The 12,672-nt window shown below is 41.1% G+C and overlaps 1 protein-coding gene across 10 annotated transcripts in view; it reads right to left on the bottom strand.

Annotated features, from left to right (window-relative positions):
* Positions 1-8,212: 8,212 nt before the first annotated feature.
* The window catches only part of ANKRD28 (ankyrin repeat domain 28), a 149,589-nt gene continuing 145,129 nt past the window's right edge, over positions 8,213-12,672 (bottom strand). For 9 of the 10 annotated variants that reach the window (XM_019725988.2, XM_074312813.1, XM_019725990.2 and 6 more), the window contains one exon: positions 9,549-11,485. In XM_019725988.2, the coding sequence (XP_019581547.1) occupies positions 11,199-11,485 (287 nt within the window). In that variant the 3' untranslated portion in view covers positions 9,549-11,198. Of the gene's footprint in view, positions 9,248-9,548; positions 11,486-12,672 lie in introns of those variants that run through there. The other variant, XR_012489658.1, reaches the window with a different exon arrangement.

The following is a 12,672-nucleotide window of genomic DNA, read 5'->3' as shown; positions in this document are numbered from 1 at the left end:
CTTCCCAGCCCCAGGAGGGCCTTCCCTGCAGAGAGAGGCACCACACATCTTAAAGAGATGTTGCAAGAACTACTGTAGAGGTTGGCCTGCTTTCGTCATTCATTTATTTAATCACTCAACAGGTGTTTTTGGACAGCCTACTACCAGGTACAGAGCAAGGACCTCCCACCATATTAGTTCCAGATGCAAAATCATCATAGTCAGTAGGTGAAGACATGGTTAGGCCACTGATTTCTGAATTATTTGTACCCGACATTTCAAAGTCATTTTGACTCTATGCCTCGTAACTGTTTCCGATCATTTTTAAAGTGAAAAATAGAGCATGGTGAGAGGGTTGATCATTAGCCACCTGTGGTTTGACTTTTCAATGTTGGGGCTTTTTACTTTTATCCCCTTTTAAAATTAGGTTTTTAAATACAGTATGTGCACATACACAATTATGTAAAGTGAAAAATGAAATTTCTTTCCCATCCCCCTGCAGCGTCCAGGCCTTTTTCTGGCTTTTAGGCAGGATCATAAAGAGCATAGATGCTGGAATCAGACTGACCAGGTTTACCACCTCGGCTTCACGGTTTACTCTTCACTACATAGACTTTGGACAATTTATTTATACTTTGATGTGGCCCAGTTCTCTCATTGGTAGAATGTGTACTGAGTAATCCATGTGGGAAAGAAGCAAAGGTCCTTGCTGACTCACTGTTCACCCACAAAGGCCTGGAATGAATCACGTCTTGAGGGAATAAGCAGGAACAACTCAGATTCCTAAGGAAGCCCTGGGAAGTCCCCCTGGAGCCGGAGTGGGACCTCTCCCACCAGATGACAGAGCTTGCCTGCCCTCCCCGGGGCAGACCCTGCCAGGGGCAGTGAGCTGGCGGGCAGTGTGGGGCTCCGGATGTGGCTGTCCACCACCCACGGAGTGTCCCTGCCCCAAACCCCAGGGAAACAGAAATTATCTTAAAAATGCATCCTGTTGCTTCGTGCCAAGATGATTCAAATCAGCTTGAGGAAGAGACAGGAAAGCTAGTCCTAAGTACAGACCTTGGTGGAACTCCTTCACCCAATAAACATTTATGAAGTGCCTGCTGGATGCACATTCTGTCCTGAGCAGAACACCTAGAACGTCTTCAGTTACTTTCTACTGACAATTTAGAACTAACTGCTCATGAAGTAGAAATGGGGTGGGGTGGGGGGGACTGAACAATGGTGGTAAAACAAAATATTTTTACAGTAAAAAGAAGTAGCTGCCAGATGGCAGGACAACGCAGAGGACGGGAAAATGAGTAAAATAAATAATTTTCAGGGGGAAAAAAAATACACCCATGACTAATGGTTGTGATATGCTTTTTGTCAACTGTGATCCTGAAATTCAGGAAGCAAGTGGCAATCTTGACTATAACATAGAGGCAGGAAATCAAATGTATTTTTGGTTGAGTCAGACATAGCGGAAGTGGCCTGGTCCATGTGTTTCTCATGTAGGTGCAGCTGTGCCTGTCTGTGGTTTTCCTCACAGAAGAAGTGAGAGACAAATGAGCTGTGTTCATACAGAACTTACAAAGGCCTGTTCCTAGAGAAGGCAAACCATGCCCTGCTTGCAGATTGTCCAGTCCTTAGTGCCCACCTCCCCCCCTGCCCAGGGGAGAGCCTGCCCGCAGCCCCTGATGAGGGAAACCCACCTGGGCCACCCCTTCCCCACAGGTGGCCCTGCTCAGTACCTTGTGACCATCACATTGGACCAGGAGTAGGTACCTGACCCAAGAGCAGCCAGTCAGAGTGCTGGCTGCGGGCCTATGAGGTGGCCTGGCACAGGAGCCCTGCTCAGAGAGGGACAGTGATGAGTCAGCCGTTTGGATTTGAAATTCAGAGCTGCTCAAACACCCACTAAATGAACAAAGGCTTTCTCAACAAAGTGGATTTATATATTGCAAAAATTTGAAAGAGTTTTAATAGTATGAAATGTGGTGCAAAAAGGCCCAGATTGAAGACAAATGCTGATGTGACATGAAGATCTGTGAGCAGGACAGCTGTGGAGGCCCTCAGTCGTTCATTGCCAAGTCTCCTCCCTTGTGTTAATCGCCTGTTCCCACATAACAATTACCCCAAAACATAGTGGCTTAAAACAATCATGAACATGATTAAGTCACACAATGTCTGTTGGTCAGGAATCCGGGAGTGGATTAGCTGGGCGGTTCTGGCTCCAGGCCTCTCATGAAGCTGCAGTCAAGTTGTCAGCCGGGGCTGTAGTCGGCTGAAGGCTTCCCTGGAGTTGAAGGATGTTATTGGTAACTGTGTCCCCCCAAAACGTATGTTGAAGTCTTAACCCCCAGGACCTCAGCATGTGACCTTATTTAGAAATAGGGATCTTTCTGGATGTGATTAGATGTAAGTGAAGATGAGGTCAGACTAGAGTAGGGTGGCCCCTTAATCCAACATTTTAGGTGTCTTTAGAAGAGAAGACACAGTCACACCTCAGGCAGAAAGACATCCACCAGCCTGGTGTGATAATCATCAGTGGTTTTCAGTCTGGTCCCAAACCAGCAGCACCCAGGAACTTGTTAGAAATACAAACTCTTTGGCTCTAACCCAGACTTTCTGAATCAGAGGCTCTGGGGGCAGGGCCCTGTGATCTGTGTTTTAACAAGCCTTCCAGGTGATCCTGATCTTGGTCAAATGTGAGACCACTGCTCTAGTGCTGTGCATTTCCCAAAGCAAGTGTGTAGGCCTTAGTCATCAGCTCCTCACACCGGTTTTCCGAAACAGACAAGTGTGCCCATTTTACGGAAGAGGAAACTGAGGCTTGGAAGGGAAGTGCCTTGCTCGAAGCTAAACAGCACCCTAGTAACAGAGCACAAACGTGGAAATCCCACACCAGGACCAATGCACAGAGTTTCCAAATTACCAACCCGGAACTCTCATCTCCTCTCCTCCTACGTTTGCAACCCATTATTACCCTTTCTGGGTGACTTTCTGTCATTCCAACATATTACTCTACATTGTTTTGTTTAGCCAAAGACAAATTAGTAGGAAAATATAATTTATAGTTAAATAATTGCCTTTCATCACATTCTGTGTAATTTTGAAAGTTCATGGGAGGCTTCACAGGAATGCAGAATGCTGTTGAGCCAATTAATTTATTTGCAATTATTTTGAGAATAACCTCTTTATTCAGTCCCAATATGAGAAAACTGGCAGTGGAATGCTCTTGAAATCTTTTAATCTGGTGCTTCAACGTTTTGAATCAAATATGCAGAATGATTGCTTGTTTTTATGATTATTGCCGTCTGTATCAAATCTTCCACTGTATTGAAATGTCCATGCAAGTCTGATGATTCATTTTTATCAATACTTTTAAGTGTCTACAATTTCTGAAATATTATCTGATTTGGGCAGAATGAAACCTTAGATGCTGTGTGTGTGCCCTTGAACTTCAAGATTTGGTTTGTAGTTTGTCTTCTGAATCCTGAGTCTATTGCCATAGGGTCTTGGTGTGTTAACTAAAGATACCACTATGCTACACCTTTCTCATTTCCACATTCTAAATATACCTACAGGAAGTGTAAATGGTCAGCATTTTACATTTGCTCTGAGTCCTAGAACTTGGTTGAAATTCATACAACTGATTGGGAAGAACTGTAGGGCTCTAAAGTGATCCCTGAGTAATCAAAGAAAGATAAAATTACGGAGAGTGTGATTTTAAGAGAAAGATATATCTATCTGGGGGTTCTAACTCTTTAAAAATCCAACGATGGATATTTGACAACTCATATAAAAACAGGTGAAAATTAAGCATTAGCTCTGAGTGAAATACTGTGGTACCAGCCATGGAGTGTGCAAAGTCACATAAAAAAAGACTGTTACCTTTAGGGAGAACTTATCTAGTGCTCATATACACACAGGGTTTAAACACACACACACACACACACACACACACACACACACACACACACACACAGTGTGAAGGATGTTGTGTTTTCCAAAAATGGCTGTAACAATATTTGTGGTCCCACTTACTCTTCCAGAACTTTGCCAGTCCCCATCAAGAGGTGGGGCGTCTATGCTTCTTCCTCTGATGCTGGGCAAGACTCTGTGACTGTCTGGATGACCAAAACGTGGCAGACATGACACTGTGTGGCTCCCAAAGCTAGGTCATGGCTGATGATACTGCTCCTGTCAGCTCTCTCCAGGCTTTCGCCCGTGGAACCCAAACACCACACACTGAGGAAACACAGGCCACATGTGGGGAGACTCATGTGGAGAGAAGTCAAGGCTCCCGACAGCCCAGTGGAGCTCCCAGCGGACAGCAGCGCCTACTTCTTGGCCCTCTGAGAGACTCCTCTTGGAAGCAGGTCCCACAGCCCTCAGGTGAACTGCCCCAGCTCAGGCCTGCTGAGCAGAGACAAGCCTCCCCCACCTTGCATGGCCCAAATTGCAGATTCGTGAGCAAAATAAGTGATTATTGTTTTAAGCCATTGAGTTTTGAGGTAGTTTGTTATGCAGCAAATGATAGCCAGAATGGATTTGTATCTACCATAGATACTTGTCATATTTGAACTAAAAATTAAAAACTAGAAAAGGCCATACTTGGTGAGGAGGGAAGGAGCCATGAATTCAGAAAGGGAGGCCTGAATGTGCAGGCCTCACAGGCCGTGGCAGGAATTTGAGTTTATACACCAGTAGGAAGCGGTTGAAGACTACTGAGCAGGGGAATGACATGGTCGATTAAAATGATTCCTCTGGCTGCTGATGGACGGCTCCCAGAAGCCCCGCCCTCGCCTAAATCAGGCACACCTCATGACCAGTCATGAAGACTCACCAAAGGACTGTGATAAACAATTTAAAGAAAAAAATATTAAAATTTATAAGGAAATAAGTAAATAGCACTTTAAGGGGGGAAAAAAGACAGTTATTCTTTGGGATTACCCCTTTTAAGCTTAACATTTTCTAATATAGTCCTGCGTCAGTTTTTTAAATTAGACATGTCAAAAGAAGGAGAGAGAAAAACAACCCTACATTAGTGGATAACAGAAAGGCATTTGTTTTCAGTAAAAATACAAATCTTCAAAGAATAGTTGTAGTCCATGTTCTTCAGCAAGCATCAAAAAACAAATGAATAAATAAACAAAGAGGGATGTGTCTTCTGAATTGTAATGCGCATTTCATTTAAATTGTTCAGTGTTGGGGGGGTGACTCACATGGGGTGTGACGTATGAGGTTAATTATGGGGTTGATGGAACATAGTGACAAAGCTATAATAAGAGCCATTATTTTAGTCTTATAAATGAATCTGACAAGGCTGAAGAATTTCACTGTTCTGCAACTAATACACCACAATTTGGCGCCTGTACTCTACGGGACCCTGTAAAATTCTGTTTCAAATGGGCAACATGTTGAATATGTAAAATGGACTTATGTCACATAACAGATGTGCTCCTGCAAGGCAGTGCAACAAATAAATAAAACAAGAAATTAAATAGTATTTTTAAAGCGCTGGCTTGCTAAGCTCCCTCCGAACTTGCTGAGAGATCTTGGGCCCCGTACTTACTTCTGTAGCCCTGAGGTCCCATCTCTGTAAGGGTTGGCGGGGAGGGCAAAGCTAGATGATTTCAGCTCAAACACCCTTGGAGAGGCTTACTCCTTTCCCTCCATTTTTTCTAATAGTAAATAAGGAAGTAAACAGCATCCACACAGACAGGGAAGCTCTTATTCTAGCGCTTTTATTTTGCAAAACAGACTTAATTTGTAATATGAATCAGCTCTTCTCCCAGGCTAGAGGCTACCCCTTCCCAACTCATTTGTTTAGTATGTTTAGATTTTCATAATCAGTGTTGTGATTATCTATTGCTAAGTAACAGAACTACTCTGAAACTCAATGTCTTGAAATAGCCATTTTAATGTCCTCATGAGTTTGTGGGTCAGGAACTGGGGAAGGGAGCAGTTGTGCAGCTTGTCTCTTTCCAGCTGGAGAACCCACTTCCGAGATGGTTTCTGAACTCCCGTGCCTGGCACACTGACAGGGGCAGCTGGCAGACTCCGCTAGGCCTCTCCATGTGCTCCTCCAGCATGATTGTGTCGGGATAGTCAGACTTCTAACAGGACATCTCGGGGTTTCCAGAGAGAATGTGATGAGACAGGAAGGGGAAGCTGCCAGTTTCTGATGGGAAGCTGGGGCCAAAATGGGCATAGCAGCACTTCTGTCATGTCCTGTTGGTAAGGTTGCTACAGAGCCCACCTACATTCAATGGGAGGAAATATAGACCCCACCCATCGGTGGGAGGAGTGTAAAAGAATCTGTGGCTAATTTTAATTTTACCTCAAAGTAGGCTGCTGTACTGATACCAATTTTTATTTATTGAGTGCTTCCTATTGCTAGGCATAGTGACTCATTTAATCTTTCCAATAACCGAGATATGTTTATTCCCATTTTACAGATGAGAAAACTGAGGCAGGGAAATTAAGTGGTTTGCCGAGGGTCAACCAGCTAGGTGGCAGAGCCAGACTTGCTTCCAGGGCAGTCTGGCTGCAGAACCCACACTCTTGCCCCTCTCTCGCCTCCCACTCATGCAACAGTGTCCCAGCCATTAGGAAGGAGCTGCATAGCAGCTCTGCTGTTCCTGTGTTCTGCTTCCATCCATATTCCCATAAAGGGAATGCCCATTTGGGAAAGCCAACCTTTCCCTTGTCGGATTCCCAGGCCAGATAGGGTTGTATTCTTGCTCCTTCTGAACACTGCTCCCACCGCTTTTCCACAATGTGAATTCACATAAGTCATTAATAGCCTATCTATCTGAGAGGGTTAATTTTATGAGGCAGCTTAACTGGTAAAACATTATTTCTGGGTGTGTCTGTAAGGGCGTCTCTGGAAGGTGTTTTGGACAACTTTAATATTCTTGCCTAATTTTGAAGAGGAACACAAATGGAGCAGACTCATGGCAAGGAGTCAAAGCCAGCCAGAGCTCCAGCTTGAAGCAGAATCACCCAGCCACTCGTTAGCAAACCTGCAAAAGCATGAGTGACAATGATTAAGTTGACATCACTCTCTTAGGCTTCACCACAAGGGCAAATTTTGTTATCTCTTCCTTTATTGCTATGTGCTCAGAGCCTCGCAGTTTGTTACACAGCAGGTGTTCAATAAACGTCTGTTGTAGTCACATTTATGTTTCTTCTAAAATTAGTAACCTAGAAGAATAAAACTGAAAGGAACTTACATAATTTAGTAGTCAAGCAGATGGTCCAAGTGCTAAATCATCAACTTCGATAAGGATCAGAAATCATGTTGAAGGTCATTAGGTAAAGCACTGACTGAAAGAACGGCCGGGATTTGAATGGAGGCTTCACGAAATACTGGACAAGTGACCTTGGGTAAAAGTTGCTTCACCTCCATCCCATTCCACATCTATTCAATAGAGCTATTAATAGTACCTACCTCACAGGGCAGTTGTGTGGATTAAGAGATGTTTTTAAAGTATTTACAACCTTACCTGGTACATGATAAACACTGTACAGGCATTTAGTTATTAGCAGCGTAAGCCGATTTTAAGCAAGGTTATTACTGAAGTCCTCTTGGCCTGCTCCTCCTATCACCTATTTATATCCACTTGTTCTCACTTTTGTTACCTCATCTCTGTGCATAGTTAGCTCGTTTGTAGGTTTTCATGACCTTTTTATGCTCAGGTATGCTAAGTGCTGATATCTATTTCATCCACCGCACTCCACCAACTATTTCAAGAACCGATTTTGTTCTTTTCACCTAGGATATCATTTGTCCCTCTCCACCTGCTCAAATCGTTATTTGTTCCTTGATGTCCAGTCTAAATGCCATGTCTTTCATGAAGCCTGTTCTGATCTTCCTTCCCAGAGGGATCTGGTTGTTCTCTGAACTTCCTTAGCAGTTCACCTCTACTTCAATTACACCTTTATGCTTCCTACTTTTAGGTACATGCCTTTCCATGATGAAATTATAAGCTTCTAGAAGACCAAGACCACAATTTCTAGGCTCACTTTCGGCCCATTCCCACCCATAACATATGGCAAGCAAGCAAAAAATGTGTTGAATGAATATATATGAAAAGCCCATTTAGATAGGTTCATCTAAATCCTAAAACAGCTTTATTGAAAAGTCAAGTTTTTAAAGAAAGGTAGAAACTAGTTGTAACAGAACACTAATTAGATAGTAAACGGTAAAAGAAGTTTGCATGTAAAAAAGAAAGATACTTGATTTATTGCATTACAAAACTTTATTTCATTTAAAAGGTCCAATATAAGCCAAATTAAACCCCAAATTGACAGCTACACTTAAGAGATCGCCTGAACTAAATGGCACTGTTTGAGTTGAGTGTCTTGTCATTTGCTATTACCACCATTTCCCCCGAAGTAGTTCTAGAGCAGAAGCTGGTATTATTAAAATACACATCAGATATTTCAGATGTCATCTTTCATGCAGAAGTTAAAAAACAAACAGGCTTTTCTGTTCCCACCACAGAGCAGGGCCTGAATGCGTGTGACATACAAGGTGTAACTATAAGGGAACTGACTGTGGCGCTGTGTTCTTTCATGAAGTCTGTGGACATACTCCACAATACTAGTGCTGTTCAAATACCACTCGGGACAGTACTCTGGGTTTCCCCAGCAGACCAAAGGAAGTGGCTGATCAAGCTGGGGGAGACACGATCACAAAATGCAATCACAAAGCAATGAAACCGTTTTCTTAGTGGGCAAGCAATCCAAAGAGCCACCCCACAAATATTTTCAATAACAGCATCATTTATAGAAAGTGATGCAAGATCTAAGCTTTGATATGTGTGCAGATAACTTAAAAACAGCTTGTTACTTTATAGCTACACCTTGGATTTCATTAAATGTGGTAAATCTAACAGTGTATCTAATGAGTCCTTCTGGAAATCAGCGCAGATGAGTCAACAGCCTGTAAAAGGGAAGACACAGCAGAGGGCACGAGATTCATCCTTTCAACATTCTCAGTGTTCTCTCGGAGGACAGACCCGGGCCCAAGGACAGAAGTTAGCGGGAGGGAGGCTTCAATTCCATCTAAGGAAGACCTTTCTAACAGTTAGAGCTGCTCAACAACTGAATGGACTGCTTGGTGAGGTAGAGTCACTGGAAGTGTTCAAGGTGGAAAGATCACCCTTGTAGAAGGGACTCCTGCATTTGTTAAGAGGTTAGACTGGATGAACCTCAGGTCTCTTTCAATTCTGAGATTCTAGAAAATTCCCTCAGGGAATTCAGAAGAGAATTCCTAAAAGGAAAGAGAAAGCACACATATGTATACTTTTAGAATCCTCAAGTTTTTCTTTTTTTCAAAAGGTACAATAGAAAATGTAGTCCGCTGTCTTTAAAATGCATATTCACCTTCCTACCACTAATAATTAGGAAGGGTCCATTATGACTTCTTTATATTATAAAGAACAGATGGAGGATTACATTTATAATTTCTGTAAATATTTTAGAAAAAATGCTTAAAATCTAGTAGTCAATGCCCTAGAAACTTTATAGATTTTTAGGTAATATGCACAGATACAAATACATTATTCATTAAATACAACTCACATCTGTGTTTTATTATACTCTAAAATATACAGGAATCTTGATGTACTGAAAGAATGCAAGTAAATACAGTATTCAAGCAGTCACTATTTCTATGTACATGCTCATTAATTCTTCAAAAACCCCACAAAATTATCAAATAGATCAAAATACTGTTCTGTGTTTTCACACTTTATATTCAGAAAAACCAGCTGATAATTTACAATGTCATAAAGTTTCCAGTTTTACAATACAAAAAGGATAAAATGAAATTGGGTATCATTTTGTGAAAATTTATGGAACTTTATACCTAGACCTGTAAGACCCCCTACATATGTGAAATCATTCTCACTAGGAAAATGACAGTTACAGTAAAAGCAGAACTATGTAAATTGTTATTTAAAAGCCTAATCGGCAGCCTTTTCTCTCTCTCCCTCTCTCTCAGTTATTTGAAAGGCAGTCTTCCATTTTGGCAGGCAATTGCTTCTTTCCCCCAGAAATAGCATGTTATAAACATGCTACTTTAAATCTGAATAGGACCTAAAGGTTTTAGTATTATAAATCTTGCCCAGTATGCAAACGCCTTCCAAGAGACCGGATGATGTTAATTTATCAATAACAAGGAATTTGAGTCTTCACTGAACAATGACAACAAAAATAACCCAATCCATGTGGAGGCACAAAAGTAACATAAATGACGAAGGTATACCATCCAAAGTAGTGAGGCTGAAAATTTCCCCAGAACCACTTAGCTGCAATAGGGTGAAAATAATCTACTTTTTGATTTTCTGAAATTTTCTTCTTCTAGGAAATTCTTTACATTTTCAAAAAGAAAAATAGTTCAATTTAAAACCTAAACCATTCAAAACTGGGCAACAACAGCCTGACCCCAATCTATCTCGTGTCTACATCACAAGTATTTTCACCCTGACTGCACCCAGTCAGCTGGCTTTCAATTCTATTATTATAAAACTTGGAATTTTAAAATTTTTATGTAAAAGAAAAAAATGTAAAAATACATCTGCTTTCTCTCATGGTTTAATACAGTATTTGAAGGCTTTCAGATGTTTTCTTAAAAAAAAAAATCAACATTTTAAACCAAATCTCAGCTTCATTTTCAGAAATATTAAAGTTTGGTTTAGATAATGTCTCATTTCACCTATTCCAGTTTCCACAAAATGGCATTCTATTAAAAAAACCTTTAAGTTATTTGGTCCTTTGGCAATTTGCTATGCACATAATGCCTACTGTACCAAACTTTTATTGCCCTTAAATTTAGTTGCAGTTTTATTGATAACATTTAAATCTAGTGTCCTTATCTCTTCTTTTACAAAGTGTTGCTTGTGTAAGCAGATTAGGGTGCAGTGTCCCGAATTATTCCTGGCACTGCGAAACCAAATTAAACAATTCCACAAAGCAATCTGACATCAAAGAGTTTTCCTCTGGTCAAGTCTATTTCAAGATTCTAGAAGTTCCTTTTGCAAAACTTGCCTTTAAAATTCTTCTTCCTAATGTCATCACATTTCTTATATTCACTCACTCTGCGATCTTTCCTCTTAGGTTGAATTTGTATGAGAATAAGAAAGTGCCTTTTTCCTGAAAAGGCACAGTTTGGAGCATTAGTGTTAGAACTCTCTCCTCAGACCTCTGTCTGGCTCAGCCTCTTAGTAGGTCTCAGAATCGGAGTCATTGAGCTCATCCACGTCGGTGTATAAATACTCCTGTTCCCCGCCAATGTTGTTGAAACTGCAGTAGGAGCTAGGTTCATTCCTCATGATGGGCAAGGCTTCAAAGCTGACTGTTTTTGAGGTGTTGGTGTAACGATTAATGGCATTGAATGTCAGGGATGATAAAGGGCTACTCGATGAAACAGGCATCATGGTGGCCAAAATGAGAGCTAGGCAATCAGCTACGTCCTTATTGGGAGCACAGGCCAAAGCTGGGGTATAGCCTAGAATTAAAGATAAAATTAAAAAATTAAACATCCTGAGAATCATTTCACTAATATAAGGAAATAAGCCTAAAGGCCTACAACTTTAGATGTACTTAATTGGCTTATGATAAATTGGTTTAATTAGAATGATTCAAAATTTCCAGTAAGTAGAAAAAGAGGAAAGTCATAGAAATCTTAGGTGGGAGGAAACCTCACAGACTACATTATAGAAGAGGAAACTGAGGGATAGAGATGGATGATTTCCCCAAGATCTTACAACTTATCTATACCCATCTGAATTCATAGGAGAATAAGGGAAAAAAAAAAACAAAAACAGTTTGATAATCTTCCTTCGGAATGGTGGAAGAAATCACACTGTTAATTTTAAGTTATGTAAGTAAGCATTTATATGCTGAGAAATCTAAACTAGTACAGATTCACGAATGAGGCACTGAGCAGGTGCTCAAAAGAGACATGTTGAAGGAATGACACTTTGCTGTCGTTTAACTTTTCTTTAGGGTCACAGTCCACTGATGAAACAGTAAAATAAACAGGTGAACTTTTAAAATTCCTGTCAAAACAACTGTTTCCTTTGTAACGGTTCGTTTCTTCAGCAGAAGATGGCTGACGTTAGATTGAAGGCACCATACTGTTATCAATACAACAAACTGAGAAGGAAACATCTGGTACCTTATTTGGTACAAGACCCAGTGTTGAGGATGGGGCAGGAGAGAAGATGGTGAGTGCACACTGTGTGATGCCAAGTTTAGATCATCCCACTCAGAAATACAGCCGCTGCTGTCGTAAGTTGGAGCCTACAGCTTCATTTGTTCTCGCACATGTCGACACGGTTTTCCCTACCCTATATTTACTCACGTTTTAGCCTTTACATACATACAAGTATTTATTTTTAAAAGTCACATTTGTTTTTTAAATAGCTGAATGATTTACCACAAAACAAACATTCCTCTAGCCAGCATTCAGACCAAGAAAGAAAACATTACCCGCACACCAGAAGCCCGACCTGGCCCAATCACTGCCCCTTTTCTCTCCCACAAAGGAAACCACTAGCCTGACTCATGGTAATCATTACTGTGCTTTCCTTTTTACTTGTATTCATAAACAGCATTGTTTAGTTTTGATCTTTTCAAACCTAACATAAATGGAATCATAGAGTATGCATTATTTTATATCTGGCTTCTTTT

Source organism: Rhinolophus sinicus, linkage group LG10 (assembly GCF_036562045.2).
Source record: "Rhinolophus sinicus isolate RSC01 linkage group LG10, ASM3656204v1, whole genome shotgun sequence".
NCBI lineage: Eukaryota > Metazoa > Chordata > Mammalia > Chiroptera > Rhinolophidae > Rhinolophus > Rhinolophus sinicus.
This window is presented reverse-complemented; position numbering and strand designations above follow the sequence as displayed.